Source organism: Onychostoma macrolepis, chromosome 16 (genome assembly GCF_012432095.1).
Source record: "Onychostoma macrolepis isolate SWU-2019 chromosome 16, ASM1243209v1, whole genome shotgun sequence".
Lineage (NCBI taxonomy): Eukaryota > Metazoa > Chordata > Actinopteri > Cypriniformes > Cyprinidae > Onychostoma > Onychostoma macrolepis.
Genome location: NC_081170.1, coordinates 24,167,892 through 24,192,260, shown reverse-complemented (window position 1 = coordinate 24,192,260; position 24,369 = coordinate 24,167,892). Strand labels below are relative to the sequence as shown.

Genomic DNA, 24,369 nt, shown 5'->3' with positions numbered 1-24,369 from the left:
CTAGTTACTTGTGTATTTTGCTTGTGCATTAATTGATATTTGGCAATTTTGGGGGAGGGGAAAATCAGTAAAAAAAAAAAAACTGCGTCATTTGTAAATAAATAAATAAATAAATACTGAGTGGTCATTTTTGACATTACCACTGTAGATCATAGCGATGCTGTTTATGAGCATAAAAAGTCACGAGCGCAGATTGTCATTGCGGCCGCAGGGCGGTGCTCTCCGCCTACATCCCGCTCAAACCTGCCCACAGATACAGTATTCTGAGATGCTGGTTGTACATCTGATCGTACGGGTGCATATTCGAGAAATTAGATGTAAATGATCATCTCCGCTCTAGTCTTTGTGCTCTGGAGTTTTTAGGCCTCCTGTCATCCATCACCTCGCTGCTGCACTGATGCTTTACGGCGCCTGGAATAAAGACACTGCATCATTTCCCATCCGCGAGCGCACAATGAATGAATGAACGAGGCAAGTGATGCTGTGCTTTGCCAGCTAGGGGGTAACGCTAACAGCTCTTGTTCTGTATTTGTCCACTTACAATAACGAACTTGGCGTGGCGTTAAGATGTTCCCGTCGTGTTATTCCAAGCCCAAAAATGGGTCTCAGTTCAAGATGTCTTACACTAAAGTGATTTTTGGGGTGTTGGTGGTGTATGTCCTCCATACGTGCTGGGCCATATACGGCTTCATTCACACCAAACCCTGTGACAGCGCTAAAGGGGACAGCTGCGTTACATCTTACCTCACTGTCAAGCCTCGACTTCAGGTGAGAAGAGCTCATTTTGTTTAACTGACTTTGTCAAATATATTGTCAGTAGCGCATTGCTTCATAACGTTACAGTTATTGCATGTCTCCACAGCTCAGTGTTTATTCCGCTCTGGACCCCGGTGATGAAACTGGATACAACCTACTGTTCAAAGTGGACAAATTTGACATTAACACCAAGTTTGAAAGGCAAGCTGACCTTTTGTGTGGTTCTTTGTGAAAAAGAAGTACACTACAGCACGATTTTATTAGAAAAAAATATAGGCTGTACTTTAAAAGAAAGTGGGCTAGTTAAGTGCGATGTGAATGCAATGTTTTTAATGAATGTAATTAGCTTAACTTTAAAGTGCTTTTTGACTGACTTAAATTTTGGAATTAAGAACATCTTTTTACATACATTTCATAATTATTTTGTATGTCTCATTAAAGTATGTTCTAATAATTTTTATGTTAACATAAACTACACTTTAATGCCATTTCTGTTGAAACTTGCATGACATGGATTTAAATTTATAGTAGGCCTATTTGCACACTTACACATTTGTAATGAAGTTGCCATTTAGTACATTTAAAATATATTGCATAGGCTATATTTGCATGTGCTTTAGTATTGTAGTCAACACATCAATAAGTGTACTTCTATAAATTACAACAAATGATTATTAAAACAATGATTTAAAATGTGCTTTAAAATAAAACGTATGACATTATTATAAAGTGTACTTAAGTGTGTTGAGAAACATAGCCATACTATCTTTAAGTGCACTTAAGCAAACTTTTACTTCACAATTCTATATTATCTGCAGGTACAGTTTTTTTTTTAATAGGCCTATACATTTAGTGCACATTCAGTACAAAAAAAAAAAAAAAAATCACACTTTTCACACGATTAGATATGTTGCATGAGCAAGTTTATAGCATATAGCATTAAAAAAAGTAGTAGTTATACTATTTTTAAACTGCTGTTGTAGTTGTTCTGCTGTTGGTGAGAACATTCCTACATTGTATAATAATTTAATGACATTCAGAATTTTTAAAGTGTTGCTTAAGGGACGACTTGTGTATCAAAGTAACATAAAATATTTACCAAGTGATACCATTACTATTGTCACCACAGGTTATTTTTAGGGCTATATGACAATCTCATTTACCATTTACATTTCACAGAAAGTGCACTATAGCTCAGAAACATATGGTGAAAACAGACAAGATGGAAAAACATCCTTTAATGTGGTTTTGACCAATTTTATTGTATGCGAATACTGAAAGTGCAGTTTTGTTTTGTTTTGTTTTTCCTCAGATAGCATGTTTAATTCATCTAGTATACTGTGTTGTGATTAAAGGAAGGTGAGTGTCACAGTTCCTGAGATGACCCATAGCAATGGGACGGTCCATGCTGTAGTGTTTGTGCACAAGAGTGGAGTTTTGCCTTGGAAAGACAGTAGACATGTGCGGCTTGTGGCCCGTCTTACCTCTCAAATGGTCCCTCTTCAGTCTGGCAACCGTGAGGTATTGTGGCCGTTTATTAATGCCAGCACTCCTTCAGCAATCACTATTGGATTCAGACAAGTTTAAAACACTTCAAATCTTCAGGAAAAAAATCAGTTTAGGTCAGCTTATTGGCACTCTATTGCCCAAGTGAAAAAGAAGTACACTTTAGCATACTTTAAAAAGAAAACTTATTACGGAAATAATGTACTTAAGTAAATGTATTTAAAGAATATACTTAAATGCAAATTGAAAGTATTGTTTTCAGACACTTAACTATGTTATGTGTGATTACATGACAAAATACTATAGTTTAAATATATAGTAAATGCAATTAGTTGAACATTAGTTGTTGTTGTTTTTTGACCCTTAAGTAGAACATAAGTATGTCTTTATATGTATTTCACAATTAAATCTGTTGTCTTTAAAACTAAAATATACTTAAATGTAATTTCAATTGAAACTTGTGTCATGCATTTAAATATATTTGTAATTACAAATTCTTAATGATGAAGTTGTATTTTGTTTTTACATTTTAAATACATTTTTCTGTAAATGTAATATAGAATAACACACTACAGTAAAAAAATTAAAAACAAGTTATTTGCTTTAGTATATTAGTCAACACACCAAAAAAGTAGTTTTTTGATATAATGATTTAAAATTTACTTTAAAAATTACACTTTTTAAAAGTAAGCTTAGGAAACATAGTCATGAAAGTGTACTCTTTTTAACTACACTCAAGTGGCTTTTTATTTAATTAATTAATATAAAATTAATAAAAATCTGCAAATAAATTTTTTAATATACTTTTATGATGTGAAGTAAAAACTTTCAGTACATCAAGTGCACTTCTTTTTTCATGAGATGTGTTGATACCATGCTATTTTTGCATGAAACAAAAGCGCTATTTTTAATTAACCCTGCATAAAAGCTTATACTGCACACTACAGTAATAATACTTTATCATTAGTTCATGAAAACATTTACTACATGAATATTTTCTCTATTTCAAGTCATCTCATGCAAATGCATTATGATAGATGTGAATAACTTCCCGTAAATGTGGATCTTTCACTGTGTAAAGGCACCAGAAGAGCAGCAGATTGTTTCTTACTGGAGATCAAGACTTAACTTGAATGTAATGAATGAGGATTTCACCTTCAACAGTGCTGCGGTGCCCAGCGACCTTCGCCGCTATATGAAAATGTGAGTTATTATCTGAAACCTATATAACATGTATCTGTGTGTAATATCTTATCTAGACATCCAACACTTTTTGTGTTACTTTGATTTTATTTTCTCAGAGTTGAAGATGGAAAAAAGGAAAAAAAGAAATTTTATCTGCCACTGCTACTGGTTGATGAACTAAGAAGCAGATTAAATGACTTGATAGTATGTAAAAACTGTTAAAATGTATAAAATTACAGTTTTAAGATTTTATAAAAATTATATATATATATATATATATATATATATATATATATATATATATATATATAATGAGTTTGATTTATGAATGCACTTTTGCATGTTAAATTACACAGGAGATGAACAGCACCACAAAAGCAATCCCTCTGACAATATCATATGACACCATTACCTTACGCAAGTTCAGAATATGGATCCACATACAAGCTGTCATATACTCACTCAAACATTTTGGTGAGTGACATACAGTCATAAATGATAAATCATACACTGAGATAACTCAATAACTAGATTCTCAAGTTTCTCAGGTTTAATATTTAATTCCGTATTAATCATAAGGATGTTTATCTACTTTATCTTGCAGGATTTTCGGAGCAGAATCTTGATGAAATTAAAGCCATGTTTGTTGAGAGTGGGCTGCATGTCTTGGCTTTGTCCGTTCTAGTACCTGCATTCCATGTAAAAATGGCTTATTTTGCTTTTTTGTTTATTATGTGTATATTTGAACAATATAGAATTATCTTACCATCTGTGCAATATACTGTTTTGCAGCTATCATTTGAAATCTTTGCTTTCAAGAACGACATAAGGTTCTGGCAAGAAAAGAAGAGTTTAGCTGGCATTTCTAGAAGATCTGGTACTGATTCTTCATACCTAGACCTGGTGTATGTTGGTGCCAAAATAATGTCACAGCTGGCAAAAATGTGGCTGAAAAATTGTGGTTCTCTGTCTCTGCAGTTGTGTGGAGATGTTTCAGCACCATCGTAATATTCCTCCATCTACTAGAAGAACAATCCAGCTGGCTGATTCTACTTCCCACTGGGATCTCAGCTCTAATTGAGGTATAAAAATAGATTAAATGTGCTCATTTTGGACTACTGGACTCATTTATTTCTGTTAAAACCAAATTAACTGAATATGAATCTTCCTCTACTATTATTGAATTTGTAGTTATGGAAAGTGAAAAAGGTCTTAGCGCTTTCACCCAAATTTCTTGTAAGTGTTTATTACTTTTACTCAGTATATGCTACATATGCTACACGTCTTACTCATTCTAAGTTGTTTTCTTGAAGGATGAAAGAATGGATGATTTTGAGCGAGCAACGGAAGACTATGATTCTAAGGTATGAGCAAATTCTTTTTTAAACCATTTTATTTTGCTCATTGAACCATTTTGCTCTATATAACCCCTCTTTCTTCCAGTTCCTGTGTTCATCTCATTCTGTGGCACTATTGATTTGCCTGGAAATATGTATTTTCAATCGGATCAAACTGTTCAAGTAGTTTTACATGTACATTCTCTTTCATTGCTCAGGCCATGAAGTTCTTGTCATATCTGATGTATCCATTGTGTATCAGTGGGGCCATATACTCATACTTATATCTCCAAAATAAAAGGTAACATTTTTCATTAATTAACTATAATCACATTACACATTAATTTTTTTATTATGATTTAAAATACAGTGGGTTTAGAAAGTTTGTGAACCCTTGAGAGTCTTCTGTAAATTTGACCTACATTGAGGCTGGATCTACACTGTAAAAAAAGAAAAACAAAGTTGAGCCAACTTAAAATTTTAAGGCAACCAGCTGCAGCAGATTTTTGTGTTTTCTCAACTTGTTTGTTTTATGTTTATACAACAAAAAGTTGAGACATTTTTGTAGGAGATTTTTGAATTAAGTTGAGAAAACTCAAAAATCTGCTGAAGCTTGTTGCCTTAAAATTTTAAGTTGGCTCACCTTTTCTTTTTTTTTTTTTTTGACAGTGTACCTGTAACTACATAAATACAAATCTTGCTAAACTAATAATGTCTTAGGTTACGTATGTAACCCCAGTTACTCGAGGGAACGAGACGCTGCGTCCAAGAATTCTAAAGGAACGAGATTCCCACGCCGCCAGACTGACAAATCCCTGCCTAGTGTGGATGGAGCACAGCTAGGGCGAGAGAAAAGGCCACAAGTGGCTAAAGTGGGCGGGGCTTGCGTCCCTGCGTTCTGAGAAGTGAGTCTTGATCCCCAAAAGGGGAGAGCAGAAGACTCGAGGCTATGGAATAGCATCCTGATCCACCACATGGCATAAGCCCCCTGGCCGGAGGCCTCAGCCTCTGGAGGAAACTTGAGTTAACTTCTAACTTCCCCTAGTTAAATGAAATACATCATTTAATTCCTCAAAATTAAATGCAGAAAAACAACCAGACGAGTAACCACGGTCTGATATGAAAAGGATTCATAATATGAACGAGAATAACGTAATGCCCTTGAGCAGCAATAACAGCAACCATACAGTATGTTTCCAAGTAACTGTGAATCAGTCCTGTATGTCAGCTTGGAAGAATTGTGGCCTGTTCCTACTAACAACACTCATTTTAATCAGTAAGTTCCATTTTGGATTCATTTGTTTATATAGGTCATATTTATACAGAAAATTCACAAAAAGGGTTCACGAATGTTTTAATGTAATGCCACTGTAGTTTTTATGTAAATATATGTATTTATGTTTCATTATGTTGTCTATTCTAAATAGTTGGTACTCTTGGATAACCAATGGCCTTATTAGTGGTAAGAGCTTTAATAATAATAAAAAAAGTATTAAAGAAAAGTATTAAAAGTATATAAGAGTTGTTAATGCACACTGTATTACTTTCTGTACAAAAGAAGTGAAAATAATAGTTCATTTTCTTTTTAAACATCAAGGTGTTTATGCGTTTGGATTTCTGTCAATGGTTCCTCAGTTGTTCATCAATTATAAGGTTTGTTTATAGACCAGTCGTAAAATACAGTTCAACTACAGTTGTCTTTTTTTCTGTACCGTTTACTCTGAATGTTCCTTAATTGTCTTTTGCTTTTCTCCACAGTTAAAATCAGTGACTCATCTGCAGGTGTCCATCTTTATGTATAAGGTACGCTGCAGTTTAATGAGAAATCAATTTTAATTTTATGAAAACATACTGAAACTTTCAGGAACTTTTCCCTAGTCCTATTAAAACTATGTGGCCTTTCAATAGAATTTTTGCATTCCACTGTGCTGCTTTTCTATTATTTTCCTTTGTTAACTTGAGCTTGCGACAGACGTCTTTGACCAGTATTCCCGCGTATTGCATCTTTAGCATTTTTGGGGTTTTTTCCATTCCATTCCCCTGCCACTCACAAATACACAAAACTGCATTCTGTGTGAAAGGCCTCAAAACTACTGAAACTTCTAGATTAATACATTAACACATGAGCACCCTGTCACAAACAGAGATGGAAACCACAGGTGAGTAAATGGCAAGAAGGTTTATTGACAGAAAGGAGACTGGATCTTGGTGTGAGTGTCTTGGGTGAGTATCTTAGTGATAGAGAATGTCCAAATACGATGGAATACCTGTAATAACATGGGATCAAGGATATCATCCCGGGCCACCCAGGATTGCTCCTCCGGTCCGTAGCCCTCCCAGTCCACGAGGTATTCCAGCCGGCCTCCCCGTCGCCGTGAATCCATGATGTCGTGTACCTGGTATATCGAGGGTTGTTCCAGGATTTCTGGAGGAGGCTCGTCTGGCTCGTGTTGATCTGGAGTGAGAGAGGAACAGGGTTTAAGTAGGGAAACGTGGAATGTGGGGTGAATTCGATACCTGGGGGGTAGTTGGAGCTGGAACGTGACTTCATTGATCTGCCTCTGGATCTTGAACGGACCAATGTAGTGGGGACTCAGCTTATTACAGGTCAGGCGGAGTTGCAGATCTCAGGTGGATAACCACACCTGGTCTCCAGGGTGGTATCTGGGGTTTGGAGCACGCCGGGCATCCGCGAAGGCCTTGTGTCTCCGCACTGCCCACTGCAGGTGGACGTGCGCTGAGTCCCACACTCTCTCGCTCACTCGGAACCAGTGGTCTACAGCTGGAACCTCCAATGGCTCTCCCGTCCACGGGAAGAGCGGTGGTTGGTAGCCGAGTATGCACAGAGTATGCCTGTGGTGTTCTGACAGAGGGAATTTTGTGCATACTCGGCCCAAGGGAGGAAACGGCTCCAGCTGTACTGATCTTCCTGACAGTATGTCCTTAGGTACCGTCCGAGTTCTTGGATCTTCTGCTCAGTCTGGCCATTCGTCTGTGGGTGATACCTGGAAGACAAGCTTACTGTGACTCCAAGCAGGCGGAAGGCTTTCCATACGTGGGAAATGAATTGTGGACCACGATCAGACACAATGTCCTCTGGTACATGGTTTCTGAATATGTTGTGAAATAATTGTTCTGCTGTTTCTAGGGCCGTTGGCAATCCACGGAGAGAAATCAGTTTGCATGCCTTTGAAAAGCGGTCCACTGCTACCAGGATGCAGGTATTTCCTGCGGATTCTGGGAGGTCGGTCACAAAGTCAGTTCCAATGTGTGACCAGGGTCTACGAGGAATGGGGAGAGGCACGAGCTTGCCCACAGGTAGGTGACGAGGAGTTGAGGACATGGCACAGACTGAGCAACTACAGAAGTACCTGGTGACATCACGGGACATACTGGGCCACCAGTACCGAGCTTGGAGGAGCGAGAGGGTCCGTTGGCTGCCTGGATGTCCAGAGCCCGGTACAGAGTGAACTGAGCCCAGAAGGGATTGCCGTTGGGAAGATGGGACGCAAGTCCTTCCTTCTGGGCCTCCCAGCGAAGCAGGTTCAGTGAGGGTGGCGGCTCTGATGTCTTTGTCCAGGTTCCAAATGATGGGATTGACTATGAGGGCTGGAGGGAGAATTGGTTCCGGATCTGTGGGGGAGTCAGGCGAGTGGAGACAGGGATAGGGCGTCCGTCTTGCAGTTACGATTCCCAGGGCGGTAGGTGATGGTGAAATTAAACCTGGTGATGAACAGGGCCCAGCGGGCCTGTCTGGGGTTAAGCCTTTTCGCTTCTCGGAGGTATTGGAGGTTCTTGTGATTGGTGATAACTGAAGGGATGGTTGGCTCCCTCCAGCCAGTGCCGCCACTCCTCTAGGGCTAGTTTGATGGCTAATAGTTCCAGTTACCGATGTCGTAATTTTGCTCCGCTGGGGTCAGTTTCTTGGAATAATAAGTGCAAGGCTGGAGGCATGGAGGCTCACCATACTGTTGGGACAGCACGGCCCCGACCCCAGTGGTGGAGGCATCTACTTCTACCACGAATGGCACATGGGGGTCAGGATGACGAAGGATGGGGGCCGTGCTGAAGGCGGTTTTGAGGCATTTGAAGGCTTTGTGGGCTCTGGAATCAAAGGACAGGGACTTGGGCTTTCCTCGGAGCAGGGTGGTAAGCGGGGCTGTGAGCAGACTGAAGTTCTTGATGAACCGGCGATAGAAATTGGCAAATCCAAGGAATCTCTGAAGTTCCTTAACAGACTGAGGGGTCGGCCATTCGGTGATTGCCGTTACCTTCCCCTGGTCCATCTGGATACCTTCCTCTCCGATGATGTAACCGAGGAACTGCACCGTGGGACGATGGAATTCACACTTCTCTAGCTTAAGGTATAGATGGAATTGCCTGAGTCTCTTGAGGACCTGCGCAACGTGATGGCGATGGTCGGCCAGGTTCCGGAAGTAGATCAGGATGTCATTGATATAGACTATAACAAAGCGGTTGAGGAACTCCCGGAACACCTCATTCATAAATTCTTGGAAGACTGAAGGGGCGTTAGCAAGGCCATATGGCATCACGAGGTATTCATAGTGACCGGAGGGAGTAATGAATGCCGTCTTCCACTCGTCGCCCTCCCGGATTCGAACAAGGTTGTATGCGCTGCGCAGGTCCAGCTTAGAGAAGATGTGGGCCCCACGGAGTTCCTCGAGAACGGCCGGGACCAGGGGAAGTGGATAGGGGAGCTTGACTGTCTGGGAATTCAGAGCTCGATAATCAATACAAGGCCTCAAGCCCCCGTCCTTCTTACCCACGAAGAAGAAGCTTGACGCCGCTGGAGAACTGGATGGCCGGATATACCCCTTATTAAGAGCCTCCTTGATGTACTCCTCCATAGCCTTGCGCTCCAGGATGGACAGCGGATATACTCTACCCTTGGGGAGTTTAAATCCAGGCAGCAGATCTATGGCACAGTCCCATGGTCGATGAGGTGGTAACTGCGTGGCTGCCTGTTTGCTGAAGACATCCTGTAATGCCCTATAATCAGATGGGATCGTGGGAGTCTTGTCAGACTCGGGACTCTCAATCAGCGTGGAGGCGACCTGAGGATCGGGTAACTTGAGAGGAGGTCGTGGAATTTCTTTGAGACAGTGTTGCTGACACCATTCGCTCCAGCGAATTACCTCACTTGATTCCCATCTGATTTCTGGTGAGTGGAGTATAAGCCAGGGGCGTCCCAGGATGATATCCACCGTGGATCCCTCCAGTACCAGAAATTTGATCTCCTCCTCATGCAGATTTCCGATCTTGAGTTTCATCGGAGGAGCCCCGAACCTCACATGCCCACGTCCTAGCGGCTTTCCATTGATGGTCTCGACTCGGAGCTCCCGGGCACGCCGTTGAAGGGATAGGCACAGGCGACTTGCGAGGTCTTGGGAGAGGAAGTTGCCCGAGGAGCCCGAGTCGACCAGGGCAGAGGCTGAAACGGATTGGACTGGAGTGAATAGTTGCACCGTGATCACAGAAAGCTTGGAGATTAAAGGATCTATTTGAAGTGTACTCACCACTGGATGTGGGGGTCTGATGGGGCATGATCGGATGAAGTGATCTGCAGAAGCACAGTAGAGGCACAGGCCTGATGTCAATCGGCGGACACGCTCTCGGCTGGTGAGACGAGCTGTGTCTACTTGCATGTGTTCTGGTACTGGAGGACTGGTGGCGGGTGAGACCGGCTGGTGAGCGGCTTCGGGAGTGTGGCAGGCTGATAGGCGTTGGGAGATTCGGTTAGCTCTTTGCATAAAACCTTCCAATCCCAGAGAATCATCATATATCGGCATCTGCGTATGGATAGTAGTTTCCAATCCCTGTCGAAATGCGCTGATGAGCGCAGCCTCGTTCCATCCACTAGAAGCCGCCAGAGTGCGGAACTGCAGTGTGTACTCGTGAGTAGAGGAAGTACCCTGACGCAGGCGCAGAAGCTGGTCCGACACCGAGAGCACTCCGGTAGAAGATCCAAACACCTCGAGTAAATGCTTCATAGGAATTTATTATGGCAGTATTGGCATCCCATATGGCTCTAGCCCATATCAATGCTCGACCGGAGAGAAGGTAGATTAGAAAGGCTACCTTGGAGCGCTCTGTGGGAAATTTTTGTGGTTGCATCTCAGGTATAACTCCATCTGTAGAAGAAAGCCGCCACACTCAGCCAAATCACCCGCATAGGCAGCCGGCAGCGCCATGGGACTGGCAGAGGCAGATTGGAGAGGTGGTGTTGGCAGAAGCGAAGCCCGAAGAGTGTTGACCAGCTCCTCCAGGATCTCTGAGGGTGATGAAGGCCGGGGATCCATGGGAGTGACGGTATTGGTCCGGTCTTCTGTCACAAACAGAGACGGAAACCACAGGTGAGTAAATGGCAAGAAGGTTTATTGACAGAAGGGGAGACTGGATCTTGGTGTGAGTGTCTTGGGTGAGTATCTTGTTGATAGAGAATGTCCAAAGGCCTTAGCGGAGAGTTGACAGAATCCTCTGTTTACAGGGTTTACAGGGAAGTTTACAGGGTTTACAGGGAAGATCGGGAACCAGGAGACTTGGGAATTCGTCACAGAGAATCGTGGAAGGAACTGGGGTGAAAGTCTGCAAGACAACAGGTAAGTAAATACACAGGTAAGTAATCATAGAGTCAGGTAACTGTTCAGGTGGTGAACCGTAGACCGAACGATGAGTGTCATAGAGAGTATGTATTTATGGGAGTGCTGATGAGGGTTAGCAGGTGCGGGTGATTAGAACTCAGGTGATTGTGATCTGGTGATTGCTGTTGACGGCGCTGACTGTGACTCTCTGACACGCCCACATTCACAATGTTCAGCAACACCTATTTATTGTTCAGAACCTGCCCGCACAGTCACAGTAAGATAATGAAGAGGAAGTTATTATTAAGATTATTAATAATAAGAACTGAACTTTTTAAATGCGTGAATGGTCATCAGACTGGTTCTCAGCTGTGTGTAGCACCTACACCTCTGCATATCCTTCAGAAGAATCCTAACGTTAGGGCTGATGCTCATTTTTAGCTAACTGATCATTTAGTTCATTGTCCATAAACTAAAACGACTTTATACCCTTTCCAAAATAGATGTACAAAAAGTTTTATCAGAGTAGAGTCACAGTGCTGGATTGCCTTTTCTTCTCAGGGCTTGAACACGTTCATCAGCGATGTATTCAGTGGAATAATAACCACTCCTGGACCCCATCAGTTGGCGTGCTTCAGAGATGATGTGGTCTTCCTCATCTACCTCTATCAGCGCAGGTGGGGAAAACATACAATTGGTGCATGTGGAGTGGACAAGTCATTTTACCCATTTGTCCTCATAAACCATATATACGGTGGCCAAGAGAGCTCAACGTGCTGCAACTTAAGAAAACACATGCAAACATGCAAAGCACCAGTAAATTATGAAAACATCAGTTTGACAACACACGTATTGCAAATACTCACAGCACAATCAAATACAGAAACGTGCTGCAAATACGCGTTTTTGTATTTGGTTGTGTTGTGAGTATTTGCAGTGCATTTCTGTATTTGATTGTTGTGTTGCAAGTATTTGCAGTGCGTTTCTGTATTTGGTTGTGTTGTGAGTATTTGCAGCAGGTTTCAGTATTTGCAGCGCATTTCTGTACAGTATTTGCAGCACGTTTCTGTATTTGGATATGTTGTGAGTATTTTTGCAGCACATTTATGTTTTTGGTTGTGTTGTGAGTATTTGCAGCACGCTTCTGTATTTGCAGCACATTTTCGTATTTGGATGTGTTGTGAGTATTTGCAGTGTATTTCTGTAATTTATTGTGTTGTGAGTATTTGCAGGGCGTTTCTGTATTTTGTTGTGTTGCGAGTATTTGCTGTGCATTTTTGTAATTTATTGTGTTGTGATTAGGCCTATTTGCAGCATGTTTCTGTATTTGGTTGTGTTGCGAGTATTTGCAGCACATCTCTGTATTTGCAGCATGTTTTCATATTTGGTTATGCTGTGAGTATTTGCAGCACGTTTCTGTATTTGGTTGTGTTGTGAGTTTTTTCAGCGCGTTTCTGTATTTGGTTGTGTTGCAAGTATTTGCAGCACATTTCTGTATTTGCAGCATGTTTTCATATTTGGTTATTTTGTGAGTATTTGCCGCGCGTTCTTGTTTTTGCAGTGTGTTTTTGTATTTGGTTGTGTTTCGGGTATTTGTAGCACATTTCTGTATTTGCAGCATGTTTTCATATTTGGTTATGTTGTGAGTATTTGCAGCACGTTTCTGTATTTGGTTGTGTTGTGAGTTTTTTCAGCATGTTTATGTTTTTGCATTTGGTTGTGTTGCTAGTATGTTGCAGCACATTTCTGTATTTGCAGCATGTTTTCATATTTGGATGTGTTGCAAGTATTATTTGTGATGAGTATTTGCTGCGCGTTCTTGTTTTTGCCGCATGTTTTTGTGCTTGGTTGTGTTGCGAGAATTTGCAGCATGTTTTCGTTTTGGTTATGTTTTGAGTATTTGCAGCACGTTTCTGTATTTAGTTGTGAGTTTTTTCAGCACGTTCATGTTTTTGCAGCGCATTTTTGTATTTGGTTGTGTTGTGAATATTTGCAGCACATTTCTGTATTTGCAGCACGTTTTTGTATTTGGTTGTGGTGCGAGTATTTGCAGCACGTTTCTGTATTTGATTGTGTTGTGAGTATTTCCAGCATATGTGTTGTCAAACGGATTAAGATGTCTTCTTAATTTGCTAGTGTTTTTTTATTTTTATTTGCATGTGTTTTTTCATTTGCAGTGCGTTGAGCTCTCTTGGCCACCGTAACATGCACACATATATTACATAAATGTACAAAATTTATACACAAACAAACTTGACTGTACTTCAAATTACCAGTAGCTTTTAGCTTTATAAACTACAGTTACAAAGTAGTTTCCCATTCCTTGTTGAGAGTACAATAATTAGTCAGTGGAATGGCTCAAACGTTGTTCATTTCTGTCTTCAGGATTTACCCAGTGAGCAAGTCCAGGTCACGTGATTACGGGGTGTCACACAGGAAGAAACCCAAAGGAAAGCTACATGAAGACTAACCCTCCACGGCGTTCTCTGACAGCTTGCACTCTCCATGCATGCAATACAGGAGAAACGCTATGGAAATTGAAAAAGGGCATTACAGTCGCTGAAAGTTCTCTTTGTGTATCCTTGTAATGAGCCTGCCTCCTGCTGTCTGCTGCGAAATCCGACAGAGTTACACTTACAGTACACTCACTTCTACTCGAACAAGCCAGACCTGAAGAGATTAGCAGCGCACACCTGCTTTACACTAAATCCGTGTGTAATATTCACTCAGGCCGATCCAACCAACAATTAGAAAGTGATGTAAGCTCTGAAGGAAACTACAGCAACACCCACCTGTGCTTTTATAACCTTGGAAAGAATGACGGCAATGGCAAAACCTATGATTACTGCATCTACACTACTGTTTTCAAACATTCAGAGTAACGCCCACTAGTTGTTTTGAATGTAAAAGAACTTTCGACAGATTTGGAAACACATTTTGAGTTAACTGCTTTGCATCATGATTTTGCATTTGAACCGCAATGCAGATATTTTTGACATGTAGGCCTCTGCTGCGGATACAACAGGAAATGAATTTGAGAAATTACCAACTTTAATTTGCTGAAATAGCAAGCTTCAGTACAGTATTTATAAGAGTATTATTTTGTCATGTGCATTATTGGGTCTTGTTTATTATGAAAGTATAATTTTTCATGAAAGAAATGTCAAATACATGTCTGTTTGACTATATCTAGGTTTCATTTGACTTCTAAAACATGTTTTAATTAAAGTTGGACAATATAATTCTATTCTTCTGGCTTTTTTGCCTTGTTGCCATTAAACAAAACCAGTTTCGCCCATTAGTGGAAGCAGTCGGACCTGTCAGCCGGGACTCAGGAGGGATGACGACATCAGATAAAACAAACCATTATACAGGCTCAAGTTAGAGTGTAAACAATTGTACCTAGTTATACAAGCCATAATTATGAATTAGAATTTTTTTTTTTTTTATGAATAAAGTGACTGAATTTTTTAATCAGGTCAGTCAAGATTAGTCTGAATTTTCTTACAGTATGTCTCAGTTGTAAAACGCACAAGAAGGATGTGGCACCATCCGCGACATAGCTACATACAAACTCCTCTGTTTGTAAAATTCACATCTAAGCGTCGTCATGTTAGAATGTGATAGGCACGTTGTGACACCAGTCCAAAAGTATGAGGGAATGCCAGCTGTGCTGGTGTGTGCCTTCTTTCACTTGTCTTTTCAAGGGAGACGTGAAAGAATGTCTGCTGGGTGGATCTTTGAGAAGACAGTGAGTTTCAGTCTGTGAACACCCAGTGAACTCTCCCACACATGCAGTCAGTCAGCGCTTCAGCAGCATGGCGACTCTTTCTAGTCTGCTCTTTTTACTTCTAACTGTACACTCAGGTATGGCTTCTGATTCACTCGCTTGAATTGCTTTCATATATTTTGGATTGCTAACATGCTTCCATGTTGATTGTAATCTAGTTTGAAACAGCAGTTCTCTAATATGTTTCTCAGTTTTGGGTGATAGAAAATTCAGGTGCTGTTTTTAAACAGTGTTGAGATTAGTTTGAGATATTCACACGTATTTACATTACTTAAATTTAAACTGTAAATGTATATATTAGTGCTGTCAAACGATTAATCGTTTTTGTTTACATAGTATATGCATGTGTGCTGTGTATATTTATTATGTAGGCTATATATAAATACACACACATACATGTGCATGTATATATTTCAGAAAAATATGTTATGTTTATATATGAAATATATTTATTTATAATATAAATTATATGAATATAGACATGTAAATACATGTAAATATTTTCAAAATATGTACTTTATGTGTGTATTTATATATACATAACTTTTATTTTGTATGTGATTAATCGCGATTAATCGTTTGACAGCACTAGTGTGTGTGTGTGTGTGTGTGTATATATATATATATATATATATATATATATATATATGAGTTTCTATATACACTATATATACACCATTCAAAAGTTTGAGAATTATTTAATGTTATGAGTATCTTATATGCTTCACAAGGCTGTATGAAAATAGCAAAACGTACAGAAAAAAACAGTAATATTGTAAAATGTAATTACAGTTGTAAATAACGATTTTCTATTTTAATATTTTTGAAAGTTTATTTATTCTTGTGATGAAAAAGCTGAATTTTCAGCAGCAATTACTCTAGACTTCAGTGTCAAATGATCCTTCGGAAATCATTCTAATATGATGATTTGGTGCTCAAGAAACATTTTTCATTATCACAGTTGTGCTGCTTAATATTTTTGTGGAAACTGTGATATATATATTTTTTCGGGAATTCTTTGATAAATAGAAAGTTCTAAACAACAGCATTTATTTGAAATAGACATATTTTATAGCATGATAAATGTGTTTACTTGCACTTTTGATCAATTTAACGCATCACTGCTAAACAAAATCTATATATTAAAAAAAAAAACTAACCCCAAACTTTTGAACAGTGCTATATTTATTTGGGTTATGTGCTACTTTGTAAGCGTGGATTATAACCCTTTCCATGTCTTTCTTAGTAAGTGAATATTTAACCAACTGTGTGTGTTGAGTAAACAACATTAAGTATGGTGAAATTTTAGAATACAGTGTTCTCTATTGTGAATTTTGATTATTTTGAAATACCTGTTTATTCGATTGCACTATAAATATTATTACATTCAATATAAATGACATCATTCATTCTTAAATAACCAGATTACTTTTTCTTTTTTTTTCAGTAAATGCGCTAAAGTGTTACGTGTGTGGCTCCGCAACATCAAATGAAGAATGTAACAAAAACCTTCAGGACTGTCAGGCTCCTCTGGACACCTGCATGACCACTGTAGGCACGCTAGGTGAGCAAATGCCTTTGACGTTAAAGCAGCTCAACACTGATATGGGGAAAACTATGGATACATTGCGGAAGTGATTAAATAATGAGTTAAAATGGGACAGGACAGGACCACAACAATAGCCACTTGTTCTAATTCTGAATATCAGAAATCAGCTGATCGTCCTACAAAGAGTCTTTCTTTAGAGCATTAGTTACTGATCAGAATTATTAAAGACAGAACATGGCTCTAGTGCATATAATACACACAAATCATGTTTTGTAGTCTTTTTTTTTTTTGTGTGTGTATGTGTATATATATATAAAGGACTCGTTTAAGTAAAATTTTAGACTAGTTTAGAGGGGAAATATCTCTGCATTGTAAAATGATCTATTAAATGTTATTTTGAGCATTTAAAAAAAAAAGTGATTCAATCTTGGCTTTGTGTCTATACGTTTTACATGCAATATATAACAAATCTGTATCTGCATTGAAAAATAGTAGAATTGATCATTTCTGCATGTATTATTATTACATCAAAATGTAGCATCCAACAGGTATAATTAAAATGAATATTTTTAATAAAAATCAGATATCTGCTGACTTTACTATAATAGCCTACTCAACATCTTCAGAAACCAACAATATATACAGACAAACAGATCATATCAGAACATGGCATTGATGTTTTATCATAAGCACGAATCATATTGGCAATCATCGGCTTATTAGTAATTCTTCTGCTGCCAAAATATATCACTACATATTTTACTACTATGTTACTATTACTTTTTTGTAGTAATGAAGATTGTCACAAAAGGCTGACAACTGAGCTTAACTTTCACTGAACCCAGAATATGCCTTTAAAATTTTAAAAGAATAGTTCACCCAAAAATTTAAATTCTGTCATCATTTATTCACCCCCAATTTGTTCCAAACCTGTATGTGTTTCTTTCTTCAGCTGAACACAAAAGAAGATATTCTGAAGAATGTAGCTAACCATATCATTTTCATACTAAGGACGTCAATGGTTATCCACTTGCTTCAAAATATCTTTTGAGTTAAACAGAACAAAGAAACTCATATAGGTTTGGGACACATTTTTGGGTGAACTATCCCGGTATTCTGGATATTCTGAAGCCATTTTCTAGGTTCAATAAAAGTTAAGCTCAGTGGTCAACAATGACTGAATTTTCATTTCTATATTACAACCACTGATGTATAATATATAGAGATAAGTCAGTTATTGACTTTATTCCTGGAGTCCTAGTCATAACAGATCATGCTCTGCCAAAAAAAAAGATCAGTTATTGGAGTCACGCACTGGTTGGTTGAACAGGTTTCACGTCACGAGTGCAATTTAGTGGATTTTATCAGGACCGGAATGATTGGTTTTATAAGTCTAGTTCTACCACTGTAGTTTACACTTTTTAACACACAAATTCAGAGCAATTAGGATTATTAGATTATTAGTGTGTGTGAGAGAGAGAGAGAGAGAGAGAGATAATCTAAAGAAAAGTTAGCATTTTATTTTTAATTTTTTTTTATTATCATATGTGACCCTGGACCACAAAACCAGTCTTAAGTCGCTGGGGTATATTTGTAGCAATAGCCAAAAATACATTGTATGGGTCAAAATTATCGATATTTTTTTAATGCCAAAAATCATTAGGATATTAAGTAAAGATCATGTTCCATGAAGATATTTTGTAAATTTCTTACCGTAAATGTATCAAAACTTTGATAAGATTTGAACTTTTTGATTAGTAATATGCATTGCTAAGAACTTCATTTGGACAACTTTAAAGGCAAATTTCTCAATATTTAGATTTTTTTGCACCCTCAGATTCCAGATTTTCAAATAGTTGTATCTCAGCCAAATATTGTCCGATCCTAACAAACCATACATCAATGGAAAGCTTATTTATTCAGCTTTCAGATGTTGTATAAACCTCAATTTCGATTGACACTTAAGACTGGTTTTGTCATCCAGGGTTACATATTTGATCAGCCAGGCTTTTTATCATTCATATTGATATAGGAGAATATGGAGCTCACCCAAAACACCTCAGTTGTAAGGCCCAAACTGAGTAAAAATATGCAATTTGTTACATTTGCTGATATTTATATAACCAAAAATGAAGATGAAATTCTGATAACATGTAAATCAGTGAGATCTTCATAGCAGTATAGCAGACTCCCTAAATAAAATGCATAAAAATATCTATTTTCTTAATATTATGAAATTTAAATGTTTAGTTGAGTTTTTATTGTGGGGGCAAAACATATGCTATAATGCTTTTTGCATCAATTAGAACGTATGTAGCAGATTGCGTACAACAGGTTTTTATTCAGTAGGCTTTATATTTTAGATATTTCCATCTAATGGTTACATAAAAACGGCAGAATCTCACTCGCATTGATTTGAAAGAAAAACAAAAAGGTTTACCTAATAAAACGGAATGACTTCTGATAATTGCATGTGTAAGCTTTTTGAAAACATCACATGGTCAGATTCAGTTCCCAAAAAGCTGCTGCATCAGTTATAAACTGCTCAATATAGCAGATCTTTGAATTTTGTATTTTCAGGAAGTTTTACTGCCATTGTGAAGACGTGCTCCAATTCAAAAATCTGCACAAGCGCTGCAGCCACTGCCTCTGTGGACAGTGATGGAAATGGCGTGCAGGTGACGTGCTGTAACAGTTACCTGTGCAACTACAGCGGAGCTGCGAGCGTCACACTGCACAGATGGCTGCTGGTACTACCGCTGCTCCTCATCACCCTCCTCTTCAGACCGCACACTTGAAATGTTAAACACTCGGGGTATGGATGCATTACATGCCATCATGGACTAAAACTGTCTTCTTATTGAAAACCCTACGGAGCTAACTTCCCTTGCTTCATTACCTGTTTGTTAACAGTCATTTGGTTGAAAAGAAGGATGTACAGTCACGCATTCCAGAAATCTGAACATATGAAGTAATTGCATGAAAACTTTAAGGAAGACTTGCACAAGAATGAATATAATCAAATTATAGCATAACTGTGTTGCACATGAATTTAGGCCCTAGATATGTATATCTTCAGACTTATGGATATATTTAAAATGAGTTTTAATGCCTTTTTTTCCTCTTTTACGTTTAATGAAAATAAAAATTACAATTCTAACATAAAATTTTGAAATCTATTGCTTGTCTTGAATGCAAAAAATGAATGGATTATAAATAAAACACGTATGTTTTAGAAATGTTGATTGCCTAATAAAATGACCATAACAAATAATTTTGAATAAATAGGACACAAATTAAATAGTAAAGGTTGGATACACATTAGTGGAAGACAAAGACAACTTACAAATAAATGAATTTAAGAATTTTTATTTATCAAGAACTGATTTAAAATAAATACACAGGACACACAAAAATAAAGGAGAAAAAAAAAAACACTTTGTGCTGTATAAAGCATGTGCAATTTTCAACTAATGGTGATGCAGATCTTTCTTTAAAATATTCGTATAGCTTCATTATGTGATAACACTTCGGTCAACAGGTGAGCTCATATTAACAGTTACACAAAAGGAAACAAATCCTAGAAAACGACAAAAACTGATATCTTTTACACCAGTGATACAAAGGTGATAAACGGTGGCAAAATACCAAAAATTACGACAAATTTGAGACTCTGGATATATAATATCCATATTGTATGGTGCTTATCCAAAAAGGCCATAACTATATGATGATAGCGGTCAACAATCACAAAAACGCAGGGTGGTGGAAAACAAACTCAGACATTCTTTTGCAGAGCATTTAGACGAAAAAAGTTCAAGTAATGTCTCTTCATTATTAGCTTCGTCCTGCAGTGTCCTCTGCTGGCGGTGAGTGGCTATGTTGAGCCGGTTTTCATGGCAAGGCTTCTCCACGGAGCTCTACGGCCAGTTTAGCGTCTGTGTCCGTCTGTACGAGTAGCGTGCCGGAAAACTGGCCCACAGCGGCCGGCACAAACTGAACAGGGAGGTTGATGTAGTGTTGTGATCTAGGAAAGCACGCGGAAAAAGGATCAAAGGCAATAAAATGTGCAGATATAGTAAACCAAACTAACTTGTAATGCTACAGAGAAAAAAAAAAAAAAATTTAAATGGTAAGAAAATGAATTTCACATCAAAACTGCAAAAACATTTCCACAATCTCTCACCAACTGATACTAGCACAAATAACAAAATATTGGAATAAGTTTAGAAGTTTAAAATTAAACAAACTAAAAATCATTTAGAACACCACAGATTTAGTACACAAATACATGCATATAGTAAAGTGCATACTGTGCCACAAACCACACACAAAAATCTGACCTGTGGCTGAGCTCTGAATCAGAGCCTTCACATCAGGCATTGGCAGCAGGAAGTGACATGGAACACTTCAATAAAATCTTTCTACTTGCTATTTTTCCTAAAATTGGCTTGTGCAAAGTTTAACAGCAAGACTTTCTACTACTAGAGAAAGAGTAAGCAAGAGAGAATGTAACTCACCTTAGAGAATAATTTGAATGCTTGATGTGGAAAGGCTCTTTAGGACTTATGAATTTTAGCTGCAAGTCAATTAGAAAACCTCAAATTAAGTTTCATGCCAGACATTTAGGAGAAGCAGTAATAACACTGCACACATCGACATGCAAAGACCATTTAGTGACTGAATGTGTTAGATTTGAATGCATTTTATATTTAAATGATTGCTCTGTGACCTCTTAAAGGAATAGCTCACTCAAAACTGAAAATTTCCTGACACTCAGGCCATCCGAGATGTAGATAAATTTGTTTCTTCATCAGAATGGATGGAGAAATTTAGCATTACATCACTTGTTCACTAATGGAGTGAATGGGTGCCGTCAGAATGAGAGTTCAAACAGCTGATAAAAGCCTCACAGTAATCCACACGACTCCAGTCCATCAGTTAATGTTCAAAATACCAGTCCATAATCAATAATTGTTGATGTAAACTTTTTTTTAAATCTGTTTTGGACTATTTTTGACAGTGCATGATCTCTGCACATTTCTCTCCTGAATCAAATGAAATAAATTACTTCACTGGAGAAATCAATAGAGGACTTGAAGTTAGAAAAGTCTTGATGAATTTACTACAAACAGCTTTTCACAAAACGTTAATTGATGGAGTATATTAGTGTGAATTGTTGTGATGCTTTTATCAGCTGTTTGGACTCTCATTCTGACGGCACCCATTCACTGCAGAGGATCCTTTGGTGTGCAAGTGATGTACTGCTTAATTTCTCCAAATCTATTCCGATGAAAAAAAAAAAAAAAAAAAACCTAATCTACATCTAAATGCATTTTCATTCATGGGTTAACTATTGCTTTAATGTGTTTTTCACTTAGAAACAGGACTTTAAACAACTTGTAAAGTGACAGCAGCTAATCAATAATGTCACTTTAAAATGTCATCTGACTTGTTTATTTAGTGTGTTGTGACTAGTGCAGCCCTACGTTCTCACCTCATGCGTGTTGGAGGAGTTATTTCTAAAGTTAACCTTCAATGTGCTGGTGGCGCCCACTCGTGTGGCAGGAAATGTGTACAGACTTTGAGGTGCATACACGCCCCTTTTTTGGGTCTCAGTTGAAGATCTGAATGAATTAGAAATAAACAGCAAAATATGCCTGTGACATTTTAGCAGTGAATGAAGTCTTCCTCTATAGGTCAGATTTCTAACAGGAATGCAACCCTTACCCAGTCTTTGAGCCTGCAGAATCCAGTCTCTTCCTGTTCTTCACGGTGGCTTCTGTTTTCACCAACGAGCAATTTTCTTTAGCACTCGATGCTTCTCCTGCTCTTATGCCCTGCACACATGAACCAATACACTCAACAGGGAAGTACTACCATTCCTCCTCCATACACAAAAAAGTAGGACTCTGCATATATTAGACTTACAGTGCCGCACAACTGGAAGCGAACACGGCTCTTGTGTTGAGGTTTGGCTGTTGGGTGACATTCCAAATCCCAAAACTGTGCATAATCTCCCCGGTCACGTGGAAGGAAAGTGAATGGAACCTTTTTACAAAACAAAACAGAAAACTTTAATCGGTTAAAAGAAAATTCTAGACCTGTTAGAGACTAGATGATGTTTTGACACATCCACACCCCTACCTGCATCCTCTCTTGAATCCCCAGAGTCCCAGATACCTTCTCACATCTGAAGGCAGAGTATGTGGCACGATAAACATCTCCACTGCTATCGACACCCTGATCCAACAGACAACAGTGAAGTCAAAATCAATAAATCCCACAGGAATGAGAGCTTTCAAAATTATTACACAAGTGCCAACATCACACACCTTTACATATGGAGGAGCAAATGAAGAGAGGTACCATCTGACCTCCTCTCCATGATTCTCCACCTCCAGAGAACATTCTGCACAAAGAAATAGGCCAAGATTTCAGAATCCTATTGAAAGTCTGTCTCTTAAATCAATCAAAATCTTGTTACTGTACAAATAAAAAAAATATTCAGTTGACAGGTTCTGTACTCACCTGATGACTCTCCAGAGGCAATGGGAGGGAAGACCAGCGTACGGTTCTTGATCTCTACCTGAGGCTGGGTGCTGCTGCTCTGAGGTTTCTGTCCTGGTACTGTAGGGGTCTCAGCCTGAGGTGGCAGTGGGCATAAAGAGCGGTCCATGGCACAGCTAGTGGCAGAAACATCCATGGCCAGATCCTGCCGGATCTGAACTTTAATGGACTTCAGAGAAAGTGACATAAGGATAGGTGTTACAGAAAGCACAACACCATGATGTTTGATTTTCACCGACACTGTTGTTCAAAAGTTTGGATTCAGTAAGATTTTTAATGTTTTTAAATGGAGTCTCTTCTGCTCATCAAGGCTTTATTTATTTGAACAAAAATACAGAAAAACAGTAATATTGTGAAATATTGCAATTTCTAATATTGGTTTCCAATTTTATTATACTTTAAAATATAATTTATTTCTGTGATGCAGCACAGAATTTTCATCAGCCATTACTCCAGTCTTCAGTGTCACATGAGCCTTCAGAAATCGTATATGCCGATTTATTATCAGTGTTGAAACTGTTGTGCTGCTTAATATTTTTTTGGAACCTGTGATACATTTTTCTTTGATTCTTTTGATGAATAAAAAGTTAAAAAAAGAACAGCACTGAATCAAAATAGAAATATTTCCTAACAATATAAGTCTTAACTAATCACTTTTTATCCATTAACACCTGCTGCATAAAAAGTATCAATTTCTTAAAAAAAAAAATAAAAAAGTACTGACCCCAAACTTTTGATTAGTAGTGTATATTGTAACAATTTTTTTATTTTGAATAAACACGGTTCTTTTTAACTTTATTTATCAAAGAATCCTGAAAAAAAAAGCATCACAGGTCCCCAAAAATTTTTATCAGCACAACTATTTCCACGGATAATAAATCAGCATATTAGAATGATTTTCGGAGGATCATGTGACACTGAAGACTCACTGAATTCAGCTTTGCTTCACAGGAATTAATTGCATTTTAAACTATATTAAAATAGAAAATTGTTATTTTAAGTCGCAATAAGATTTCACAATTATTGTGCAAATAAATCCAGCCTTGATGCACAAACTTCTTAAAAATCTTACTG

General features: G+C 38.2%; 3 protein-coding genes across 9 annotated transcripts in view; 2 read left to right on the top strand and 1 right to left on the bottom strand.

Annotated features, from left to right (window-relative positions):
- Positions 1-160: 160 nt before the first annotated feature.
- LOC131521387 (lipid scramblase CLPTM1L-like) lies at positions 161-14,483 on the top strand. Of its 4 annotated transcripts, none has more exons than XM_058746049.1 (17): positions 161-768; positions 863-957; positions 2,112-2,277; positions 3,344-3,465; positions 3,564-3,651; positions 3,804-3,921; positions 4,052-4,146; positions 4,240-4,324; positions 4,426-4,529; positions 4,639-4,683; positions 4,761-4,811; positions 5,003-5,085; positions 6,212-6,246; positions 6,382-6,437; positions 6,543-6,587; positions 11,948-12,063; positions 13,772-14,483. In XM_058746049.1, the coding sequence occupies exons 1-17, from the start codon at positions 568-570 to the stop codon at positions 13,854-13,856; spliced, it is 1,590 nt and encodes a 529-aa protein (XP_058602032.1). In that variant the 5' UTR covers positions 161-567; the 3' UTR covers positions 13,857-14,483. The 4 variants fall into 4 exon arrangements, with proteins under 4 accessions (XP_058602032.1, XP_058602034.1, XP_058602033.1 ...); XM_058746051.1 differs by having other exon boundaries at positions 844-957; XM_058746050.1 differs by lacking the exon at positions 4,639-4,683.
- Positions 14,484-14,621: 138 nt separating this feature from the next.
- On the top strand, positions 14,622-19,949 carry LOC131521388 (lymphocyte antigen 6E-like). Its single transcript, XM_058746053.1, has 3 exons — positions 14,622-15,253; positions 16,624-16,740; positions 19,306-19,949. The coding sequence occupies exons 1-3, from the start codon at positions 15,205-15,207 to the stop codon at positions 19,521-19,523; spliced, it is 384 nt and encodes a 127-aa protein (XP_058602036.1). The 5' UTR covers positions 14,622-15,204; the 3' UTR covers positions 19,524-19,949.
- Positions 19,950-20,078: 129 nt separating this feature from the next.
- Positions 20,079-24,369, bottom strand: part of cep192 (centrosomal protein 192) — a 32,399-nt gene continuing 28,108 nt past the window's right edge. For all 4 annotated transcript variants that reach the window (XM_058746045.1, XM_058746046.1, XM_058746047.1 and 1 more), the window contains exons 41-48: positions 23,257-23,464; positions 23,061-23,137; positions 22,873-22,968; positions 22,657-22,776; positions 22,456-22,565; positions 22,223-22,352; positions 21,246-21,304; positions 20,079-20,752 (exon numbers count right to left, since the gene is read on the bottom strand). In XM_058746045.1, the coding sequence (XP_058602028.1) occupies positions 20,620-20,752; positions 21,246-21,304; positions 22,223-22,352; positions 22,456-22,565; positions 22,657-22,776; positions 22,873-22,968; positions 23,061-23,137; positions 23,257-23,464 (933 nt within the window). In that variant the 3' untranslated portion in view covers positions 20,079-20,619. The remainder of the gene's footprint in view (positions 20,753-21,245; positions 21,305-22,222; positions 22,353-22,455; positions 22,566-22,656; positions 22,777-22,872; positions 22,969-23,060; positions 23,138-23,256; positions 23,465-24,369) is intronic.

What these genes read in the sequence shown, in the direction of transcription:
- LOC131521388 (XM_058746053.1), top strand. Translation starts at nt 15,205, where the DNA reads ATGGCGACTCTTTCTAGTCTGCTCTTTTTACTTCTAACTGTACACTCA. An exon ending in ACTTCTAACTGTACACTCAG is followed by an intron (nt 15,254 to 16,623) that starts GTATGGCTTCTG and finishes TTTTTTTTTCAG; the next exon opens with TAAATGCGCTAAAGTGTTAC. An exon ending in GACCACTGTAGGCACGCTAG is followed by an intron (nt 16,741 to 19,305) that starts GTGAGCAAATGC and finishes TTGTATTTTCAG; the next exon opens with GAAGTTTTACTGCCATTGTG.
- LOC131521387 (XM_058746049.1), top strand. Translation starts at nt 568, where the DNA reads ATGTTCCCGTCGTGTTATTCCAAGCCCAAAAATGGGTCTCAGTTCAAG. An exon ending in ATTAACACCAAGTTTGAAAG is followed by an intron (nt 958 to 2,111) that starts GCAAGCTGACCT and finishes TTGTGATTAAAG; the next exon opens with GAAGGTGAGTGTCACAGTTC. An exon ending in AACCAATGGCCTTATTAGTG is followed by an intron (nt 6,247 to 6,381) that starts GTAAGAGCTTTA and finishes TTAAACATCAAG; the next exon opens with GTGTTTATGCGTTTGGATTT.